Genomic DNA, 10,609 nt, shown 5'->3' on the forward strand with positions numbered 1-10,609 from the left:
ACAACGTATATGGTCCTTCCAGCTCTGGTGTTCGGGAAGCCTGAAATTTCCCACAGGTGCCTTTCACAGGCAGAGGCTAAAGAGGGTAGCAACTCTAACGGTGCCTTCCAGCATCTGCAGAAGTGCTCTGATCCCCAATTCACAGATAGTAAAGCTGAGGTACACCAGGGACAAGGAATCTGGTGCAGTCAATTAGAGGCAGAATCATGATGGGAAAATAAGTGACAGTTCAGAGTTCCCTCATTCGCAAGGGCACACCCTTCTTCCCTGGAAGTGTTCCCCAGGCAGGGCACCACGAGGGGGCCCCCTTAGTCTTCTCTCGATATGAGCAGTGCTGGGGACCTATATGCAAGCCTGAGTGCTGCCACCAGTCCCCTGAGCCAGGTCATTTCACCTTCTCAAGCCTCAGTCTGCTCATCTGTAAAATGGGAGAGTGAGTCCTCTCCCTCCCTCAGGGGTGAGCTAGTGGGTGGAGAAGTGCCACACTGGCCCCAAAGCACTGTGAAGGTGACAGGTTGTCAGAAGCAAAATAAAACACAGTCCCGTCTTTGCAGGGGATAGTGCCTCATGGCACAGGTATTTTCACCTCTCCAGTATTACACCTAGGATCCTCCTAACAGCCCTGCCAGGAAGAGAGTGGGATTGAGAAACGCATCCTGCAGATGTCAGAGCTTGTGTCCAAGAGCAAAGGAACCTAAGCACCCAGGACCCTTGGCTTCCCCCCCTCCACCCCACCCCGGAACAGGGAGCTGCCTCTGGTCTCCAGTGTCCCCCACTGATCAGCCAAGCCTGAGCCTTGTTCATGATACAAAGCCATGGGGGCTCCAAAGCCAGCTCTCCCCTCTCCCTCAGGCAATCTTGCTGGCCTCTGCAGCCCTTCCCCCAGCTCCAACATCACCCTTGAGTCAATTTCAGATCCTTTTCTAGAGAGAAAAGACTGGGTTGCTGTTCTCTCTGGCCTCCCTCCCTTCTCCCTCCCCTTCTCAAGTAAAATCTCCTTCCCAGGCTCTCTCTGTACAGCCCAGTGATTACACAGGCTGCAGGGTAATTCTGCCTCCCTAACTAACCTCTCCTGGGACTGGGATTCAAAGCCCAGAGAATGTCAAGGGCTAGAAGAGGCATCCTCTTTCTCTATCTCCTGGAATTCACCCCTTCCTCCCCCGGCTGCCCCACCCACCCAGGGTCCTGGTCTTCCAGAAGGTTGGGTCTGCAGGGAGCTCTGACCCTAGCCCCCAGGCCCACTCTGACCCTGGAGCTGGGGGTGCTGCAACCTGCCTCCTGCCTCCAAATAAGCCTCTGTGCTCCTAAGGTCTGGGCTTCTGTTTCCCTCTCCCATGGGAGGAAGGAGGACTGGAGGGGTCAAGGAAGGAGGAAGTGAGCTAGTCTCTGGGTTCCCAGAGACAGCCCCACCCCAACCCTCTAGGGAAACTGGAATCAAGTTCCTGGCTTATGTGAATCGTATGCTGCAGTGGGACCTCCATCCAGGAGCATCAAGAGGCCCCAGAGCACTAATTCTGACCCCGACCCCTCAACCCCCTCAGCTGGCTGCCCCCTAGGCGGGGCAGGAGCCCCTCCTCTGACATCCTCAGCCAGCCCTACCCTGGGGTCCTCAAAGGCCTGCAGTCAGGAGCCAGGCCTCATTGGGCAGGGTGCCAGGAATCCCTCAAGAGGCTCGTGTCCTCCTCCTGTCCTTCTCTGCAGCTAGGAGGCCAGGGCCCTGCAAAAGGAGGTCAAAGGCCCCCATGGCCCCTTGGAGGGTCAGCCTAGCTGCCTCTGGCAATCATCATGCTGGTGATCTGAAGTGGGCTCCTGGAAATGGGAGCGCAGCTTCCAGGTGGTAACAACGGTATCCTGGCTGGCTGGGGCCTTGGGTCACCCCTTGAAGGGTGGTCTCCATAGGCATCTGCGCTGCTCATCCTGACAGAAGAGGAGCCTGTCCCATCCCAGCCAGCCCGGTGGGTGAGGGGCAGGGCTTGGTCAACCCCTTCTGCCAAGCTGGGTAAACTCCTGTTAAAAAGCAAAGCCCTGGCAGGTGCCAGCCCCCATTTGAGGGCAGTGGTGATCTCAGGGTGCCACAAATGTCACTGTGTCTTCATGAGAACCATCTCACTTCATCCTCCCAGTCCCTCTTTGTCTCCAGGTTATAGGTTGTGGGAAACAGGTGCCATAGTCTGTCCAGTGGTAAGGTCCGGGCCTTGCTCTCTGTGCTGAATGCTGCCACTACCTGGTCATTTGGATTGAAGCTTCAAGTGAATCAGGAAAGCCCTGCCTCCCCAGTGATGCACCCTGGCCTTTTAAACCCAGGCATCAGAGGGGTAGCGCCTCATCTTTTTTTCCAATACAAGCATCCTCAGGCCCCATCCTTAGGCTTCCTGACGTCTGGTGAGTCCTGACCTTGCCCGCACCATTTCGTAGGTTCGAGCATTTTTCTAGGGAAGATAGACTTTCATCAGATTCCTGGAGGAATATGTGACCTTAAAAACGTTAAGAGCACTGGTAATTGTGGAAGGAAATTGATCAGATTAGGCCTGGCCTTGCCTGCCAACCTCAGTCTTTCTGCCATGGTCACAAAAGGGCTCCAGAAATTCTGCCCATGCCCTGATCCCTGCAAGAGCCCTGGCAGATCGTGGGGCCAAGAAGGCTCGAGAAGGCTCTCCCTGCCAAGTCACCACCAGACCACCCAGTCTTCATGATAGCCATCTCCACTTAGGGCAAAACAGCAGCTTTATAAGCGCCTGAGTCACATCTCAACTCCATTCCACTGCACTCTGTGACGCAGTCCTCCCAGAACTGAGCCTTGGTCTCACCCTGAAAGGCAGCACCCAGCTGATCAGGGAATCCTTGGCTCCAGTGGATGCCGGAACCCAGCTGAGAAGGGGTCCCTGCACAAGTGTGGCAGACAGCCTGGGTCCTCCAGAGCAGCCCCAAACATTTCATTCCTGCTGTCCACACCCCACCCTCAGGACAAAAACACACTCAGAAAGACAGGAAGTCTGCAGACAAGAGTGAGCACACGTCTGCACATGGGTATGTATCTGTACAAGGGTCTGGTGTGTGCCTATAGGTGTCAGGATAGCCTGGTGTGCAAGTGTGTGTGTGCATGTGTGTGTGCGGGCAGCCTACTTGTACACAGTCACGGGCCCACCTCCCACACACATGCAGACACCAGCCTGAGCTCGCACATGCCTTCAGCAGCCACACTCCCACCCAAGTCCATGGGCCCAGGCCTCAGACACACACACATAAACCTTCCCAGGGGTATGGCCCCCAGTCCTCACAGATGTCCATATCCAGACCTCACAGGGACACCAGCCAGCCCAAATCCCACCTGCACATCCTTACACAGACATATATTTACACACAGCTGATGTGCACACAGCTCCAACCATGTGTACATAAGTGACGCATGTATGCACCTTCGTTCTCATGCAAATCAGCCAACGGACCTCCTTGTGCCACTTGCATCCATCCACCCCTGCAGGGCACACTTGCATTTTCAGGACCTCCACATAAAGCACACAGCAGTACCTTCCCCCGGGGCACGTACACATGAACACTTGCACACCTTTTCAGTGCACGCAAGTGTACCACAGAGTCAGTGCTTACACAACAACACACATCAAAATGCACCCTTGTGTGTGCATATTCAGACCTTACAGCAGCACATATCTGCCTACAGGGTGCCTCTCCCCTGCACTCCTGCTACTATACCAGCGGCCACCCAGGGCACTGGAGCTGCATTGCCCATAGGGCAAACTCTGCCTCCAAACTGTACCCCTGCTGTGGATCTATCTCCAGATGCTTCACAAACCTAGCTGGCGGCACCTGGGAGTGCTCCCCAGACACTCCACAGTCCATGGGGCTATCCCAAGGGGCTCTCCTCTCCCTCCCCCACCTCCTCCCATCTTTCTCTCCACATCCGTCATCAAAGGCAGGAAATGAGCTCTGAGGCTGGACAACTTTGACGAGGGACCAGAGCTGGTGCACCCTCACATCACTAGCCCCTGCATTAGCAGAATCCCCCCTCCCACAGCTCACTGACTGTCTCTCCCCTCCTCCCAACACCCAAGAAGTCTCAACAGGGGCTCATTTATTAACCCTTGCTGTACCATTGCTCTCACCCTTGGCAGAGCTGTCAGGGGGAAGGAGGGGAGGGGCTGTGCTTATAAGGAGAATTCGGCCACTCCGCACAGCTGCTGTAGGTGCCTAAAGGCAGGAGGAACTACCCAGGAAATGATGAGCTCTCTGTCACCAGAAGTAACCAAGTTGAGGCCAGATGGCCACCTCAAGAAAAAAACTCAACAGGGGATTCCAGCCTTGGACTCAGCTGACTGGGAAGAACCCTTTTAAATCCTGAATTTCTGCCAATCTGTGTGTGCCCAGGTCATGTGCAGTCATGTGTGTATGTACGTGTTTGCATGCACAGACACTGCCATGCACTGTCAACCCTTCACCTCTACACACACACTCACACAGCTAGCCTTGGCACAGCTTGGCAAACATGCCTGTGCCCAACTCTAGGCACTCTGCACATGCAAGCACCTCCAAGCACATTCAGTCTCCCTGTGTGTGCACGGAAAGCAGTGCAGGTGCCCCCCACCCATGATGTTGAGCCCCCTGAGCCCTCCAGGACTCTCTGAGCTGCAACTCACTTTCCTAGTTCCTCGAAGAGCTGGTACTCTTCCGTGAAGCGGGTGCAGGTGATGGTGGCCATCCTGGCGCTGGGCGGGCAGGCGAGGCTTGGGGCTGTAGGACCGGGACTGGAGCGCTGCTGCTCCCAGAACTAGGGGCCACGCGCCTGCCCGTGCTGCCAAGTGCGAACTGAGAACCGGCTTGACTGACGAACCCCGGGCTTCTGAGCAGAGCACTGTGGCTGCTCACAGCCTCGCGAGCCTTCGTCAGCATCCAGGTCCCCATGGCAACCACCTCCGAAACGCCCTGTTCCCGTTGCCCCGGTAACTGCCTCCCCAACACCTGCCTGCCTACCACTGCAAAACCTGCTCCGGACGCCCTGGCCCTACCACACACAATACTGCAGGCCTGTGTGGGCCCAGGGGTGGGTGGACCCAGCACCCCCAAGGTGATGGACTTAGGGAGGGGCTGGCAGAAGGGGAAGACAACAAACTTAGTCCACAAGTGATCTTCAGTCTTCCCACCACCCCCACTTCTAACTGTGGGGCCCTTGTAACAGACAGGATGGGATTAAGTGGGGCAAAAAGGCAGTTACCATGGTAACGGCCAGTGGGTGCCATGTTCCGGATGGTCCCCAGAAAAGACAGGAAGCAGTTACCCTGGCAACTTCATCTCCTCTGGAGAGACAGGTATTGCCCCGTTGCCCTGGCAACTGCCAGGTTCTAAGGTTTACAGGGAAACGATGGCTAATTCATTGGGATCTCTCTCTCTCAGTAGATCACTACAGCCTCTTTAACTATCTCTCTGCTCCCCTGTAATTTTTTTGCCTCTGCCTCTGTCTTTCTTATTTTGCTCTCCCTCTCTCTGTTCTTTGCCACCTTGTCCATCACACTGGCACTCTAGCTAGGGGCAGAAGTGCAGAGGAGCTATCAGGGTTCTGGAGGGAACATCCCTGGCAGCCCACTCATCCCAGCCCCTCTCAGCTATGACAGTCAGCTGTCCCGCAGGTCCCCTCCGGAGGTCTCTTCCTTAGCCACGCTCTTAGCCCAGGCCCCCGGAGGGGCCATGCAGATCTGGTCTCCTGGGGCTCATGTCCCAGTTTCTGCTCGTGCTCCACGTCAAGGTGAAAGAGGCGGAAGCAGCAGTGGGGAGGGGAGCATGGCCTGGCTTGGAGGGGAGTGGCCATGGACCTGCCCTAAAATTCTCATTCCCAAATTCTGTGGGCACGTTCCCTGCCAACTTCAACTCTTCAGGGCGGTAACCATATCTATGGCCCCAAGATCTCACCCCAAGACCTGGGGGGTTAAGAGGAAAAAGAGCTGGCATTTAAAGATCTGAGTTCAATTCTAGTCTTAACATATATTGACTGTGTGATGCTGGGTAAGTCACAGCCCCTCTCTGGGCCTCTCGCTCCTTTTAGCTACCACTGGAAAGGAAGGCTGTGAAGATAGAGTAGGCTGAGAGCTGTGGAGGCCTTTATGAAGTATGTAAACATGAGGCCTCTTTTTAGTTTCTAGAAGCGGCAAAAAGAAGCTCTAAAGTGAGACAATGACTACTTCCATCACTGCAGCTTGAATTCAGAATCTCGGACCCTCACACCCACCTCCTCCATTCAAGCTCCCTTTGCAGCCCTCCATGCCAGCACTTGCCCACAATGACCACACAATAAAAGGATCCAGGATCCCAACTCTCTTGGGTTTCTAGCCCAGCCCTCCTTCAGAATCTCCAAATCGCCTTACTGGTCACCTCACTTAGTAGACACATTATCTGCTTGTTGGTAATCCCCAACCCCAGCAGATCCCTGACTATACAACCCTAGGTCCCCTAGGGCCCCTGGGGAAATCTGGGTACTCTCCAGTTCTGTCCCTCTTCCTGGGCGAGTCGGGAGTGGGAGAGAATTGATGGAGTTGACTCTGATGCAGCCACTTCCTCCCAGGAGAGAAACAGGAGGGAGGCAGAGAGGAAGGAGGGGAGGAGAGTCAGGGAGGAGGGGGTAAATGGCTTAGCCACTAATTGCACCATTACCACCTTCAGAAAAAGGAAAAACCACTCAGTTTTGTTTCTGTGCACAATATGCTTCCCGCTTTGCCGCCAACGTTGCAATTCAGAGGCAGAGAAGAGAGGCCTGTGCTCAGGGGCTGCACAGCTGGTGGGTAGCGGGCAGGGCACAGAATATACATCTAAAGGCTAGAAGCGATCGCAGGTGAGCTGAAGAAAGGCTGCACTGCCACCCCCGTATCCCAGACCTGCTAGCCTGTCCCCAGGAGGAGACTGCTTCCACACGTGAAAGCACTGGAACCACCCTTAGCGACCACCGAGGGCACTTGAGTCATTACCCAGAGGAGAGGAGAGGCAGCGTTGGGCAGTGGTTAGAGTGACTCCATGACCTACAGACTGTGATTGGGGATGAGTAGCCTAGCTTCTCTGTGCCTTGATTTCTTAATCTGCAAAATAGAGCTAACATTCCCTAACCCCAAGGCTGTTCTAAGGATTAAATGAGATGAGCACAGTGTCTGACATGCTGTAAATGCTCAAAAGATGGGAAATGATTCTTAGGAAGAAATTCAAAAGTCACTCCCTCTTTATACTGCTCCCTCTGAATCATGGAAGGACAAACCACACATCACTCCAGGTGCCATTCTCTGAGTTCCCACTGGAACTGAGCTCAGGTTTGGATATCACCTTTCCTGTCCTGGTTTGCAGCATTCCTGCAGAACAAAGGACTGGGGCAGGAGAACAGGCCCAGCATGTCAGGTACTAACTAACTTAAACGCTTGCTTTAGAAATTAACAAACAGGACAAAAGGGAATTGTGCCCCGAGGTTGTATTAATGGGGGTCTAATGTTCTGAATAAAGGAGATAATAGTCCAGCTTGGCTTGGAGCTGGCCTGAGCCTTTCCCCTCTCCTCAATCCTTCCTTGCTCCCCTTGAGCCCTTCCTTCTCAGATATCGCTGTCTTTCCTCTTCCTTTTTATCCCTTTTCCAAGTTTCTGTCTCCCTTCCTCTCTTTCTGTCAGTTTCATTCGTTTTCTTCCTCCCCGTGCTGGCCTGTGCACACGGTCCTAGGGGGTGGGCAGGACCCAGGCTGTAGGGTCCTGATGTTGCAGAGATGACTGGAGAGGATGGAGAAGGAGGAGGAAAACAGAGAAGAGGAAAAGGTCTCCTTGGCAACTCCTTGTTATACACACACACACACACACACACACACACACACACACACACACACACACTCACAAACACATCTCCAAACTTTCAAAGGCCTCAAACATGGGTGTGGGCACTGCCTCAGACAGGCAATCCCCATCCTGACTAACTGCCACTCTGCCGAGGAGGCACGACTGCTAATTCACTGCTTCCCCTGTGCCCAAGAGGCTGGTAGCTGTGCCCAGTGGTGGCGGACAGTGAGGAGTCAGCCCTGCCTGCATGGTGCTGAGCGCACAAGACTCTGATTGCATCAGGGGGACTGTTTCTGCCAAACTCCCCATTCCCCAGGGAAGCGGCAGGCAGGAGAGCCCGCATGTGCACCCCCCCCCCCCCAGCTGCAACTTGCATGCAGGCCTGCTTGCCACAGCCTGGTGGCAGGAGTGGATGCTTTGGAGGGTGCTGAGCTTGGCTCCTACACGCTAGGACAGGGAACAGGAACACAGGCTGTGCACGGGCAGCAGGGCCAAATTCCCGGGTCACAGCAGTGGGTGACAGCTGACTCTCCTACATGAGCTCACACACACATGCCTGAGTGCCTCAGGGTCCTGCAGGGCCTGGGCGGGCACCATAGAAAACGTGCCATCCACACGGTCCCCGTGAGGTCTGTCCCATTAAGGGCAGTGAGCATGGGGGCAGAATCAGTGGAAAGTGGGCCAAGAGAGCAAAGAGCCTACAGAGGGTCTGGGTGGAGAGTGATCTGGTTCGTTAACTGCAGTGAGTAATGCCAGCCTTGCACTCAGAAGGGAGAGGAGGCAGGGGTCAGGCCCTGTACCTTGAGGTGTCCCACAGAGGTAGCACAGCTACTGGGCCCAGGTTTGCACAGCCCAACCTGCGGCTTGCGGACCCAAGTTCTAGTCCTGCCGTTGGCAGTGAGTGCTTATGGCAGTTCTTCTTTCCCACTGAGACCTCCGTTTCTTCCTGAGAAATGTAAAGACAAGATGTTCCTTCACTGACTCCAAGGACATGAAAAATAGTTCTTTCCACTTTAGAGCCAAGCCCTGTGCTAAGCACTTTACATATTGCACTATTTTTATACCTCACAACAAATGTCCGGGAGATTGGTACAATCATTGCCTGCTTTGCAGAGATGTGGCAAGACCTACTAGTCGAAGATTTGGTTGACTTCAGCACCCCTGCCCTGTTTGTAGGACTTCACTAGAGCTGGACAGGCCCAGAGTCAGCCCATCCCCTTATAGACAGGGGACTAAGGCCCAGAGAGAGGAAGCTGCCTTCATGCAGTCGCTGAAGTCAGGAGCTGTCAGGATGACAATCCAGAACACCTGACTCCCACCACAGTGCTCCTTCCCTTATCCTCCTCTGCCCCCCTCTTTCCTGCAGTCAGGGCTACTTGCCTAGGTCCCAAGGTGCCCAATAGGCACCAACAGAAAGGAGGACATGGTGCCAAGGCCCAGCAGGGGATGTGCCCAGAGCCCTGCTCCTCCAGCCAGGTTGGGGTTCTCCCCTGGATCCCAGGGGCCTGATCACCTAACCCACCTGGCTGGCAGATCTGTGGCTGTTTGGTCCAGTCAAGGGGAAAAGAGGGGAACTGTCTGGCATCTCCAGGCCCCACTCCCCCCAGATCTATGACCAGGGAACAGAGCTGCCCCTGGTCTGCCCACCCTTTTACCCCTCCCCGCCACAGGTACTGCAAGCATCTGCCTGGGCATGCCATCCAGAGACCTGACACAGAGTCCAGGCCCAGGTGCCCTGGCTGCAGGGGAAGGTAGGAGCCATAGGCAGTAGGAGGAAGGGGACCGGGCAACATGTTCCTCGCTGGGCGGAGCAGAAGCCATGGCAAGCAGGCTGAGCCTCTCATCACATTGCCCTGAGTCCTGAGTTGCTCCTTGTCCTGAGACCCTCCACCAGTCCTAGGCCCCAGTCAGCTACCAGCACCCTGGTTAGGTAGGCTTGGGGTTTGCTGTGCCATGGACAGGGTCACAGGCTGAACTTGAGCGGGGCTCCTGGCCTGTTTGCTGGTTTCTGGGTTGGGCAGGAGACTGAGGCTGATGAGCTCTAGGCTGGGTTGAAGATAAGATCAGGCCTCCTTCTCAGGGCAGCAGGAACGGGCACCAGCCCCAAGCCTCCGTCCCAGGTGGGCTCTACATGTTTAGGGCCCAGTGGGCCACAGAGGGGATGCCTTGGTGCCTAGGAACAAGTAGAAATAGGCCTTTTATGGTCCTGCACTTGTGACCACCAAAGGCAGAGAAGTAGGGCTAGATGAAGCTGGAGGCGGGGCTGCTCAGACAGAGCCAACTCAGCACACACGAGAGGCCTCTGCTCAGCTGGTGTGAGCCTGAGGAAGCAAGGGAGTCCTGGCTCCATACCACTCTGGAAGGGCCCAGCCTGCACGACTGGGACAAGGGTCCTGCAGGGCCACGATATCTCAGGTAAGTGGCAGACCATAGATGAGCCAGCCCTGGGGTATGCTGGACCTGGGACTGCAGAGTTCCCCTCCAGAACAGGCAGAAACGCTGCGGGTGGCTGGAACCCAGAGGCCTCAGCTGGTTGTGGCCCCTGAGTAATCACAACCCAGGCATTGACATTCTGGAGACAGAGAAGGGTTCTGGTTGAGGGAAGCCAGAATAGGGAAATGAGAGCAGGGTTGGGGGGAAGGGGCCCAGAACATGGAGGTCACCTCCACTGTGCAGCCCCAGCCGGACCGTCACTCCTGGGCTCAGCCACACTCTGCAGTAGGCCTGCCGCTCTGCCACCAAGTCTTGAACCCCTCTTACTGCACCGCACCCACCCCACCCCACCCCACCCCACCCCACCC

The 10,609-nt window shown here is 55.5% G+C and overlaps 1 protein-coding gene across 2 annotated transcripts in view; it reads right to left on the reverse strand.

The window, feature by feature from the left end:
• CAMK2A (calcium/calmodulin dependent protein kinase II alpha) overlaps nt 1–4,857 on the reverse strand; it is a 65,500-nt gene extending 60,643 nt beyond the window's left edge. For both annotated transcript variants that reach the window (XM_004008973.5, XM_004008972.5), the window contains exon 1: nt 4,653–4,857. In XM_004008973.5, the coding sequence (XP_004009022.1) occupies nt 4,653–4,714 (62 nt within the window). In that variant the 5' untranslated portion in view covers nt 4,715–4,857. The remainder of the gene's footprint in view (nt 1–4,652) is intronic.
• Nucleotides 4,858–10,609: the final 5,752 nt, after the last annotated feature.

This window comes from Ovis aries, chromosome 5 (genome assembly GCF_016772045.2).
Source record: "Ovis aries strain OAR_USU_Benz2616 breed Rambouillet chromosome 5, ARS-UI_Ramb_v3.0, whole genome shotgun sequence".
Classification (NCBI taxonomy): domain Eukaryota; kingdom Metazoa; phylum Chordata; class Mammalia; order Artiodactyla; family Bovidae; genus Ovis; species Ovis aries.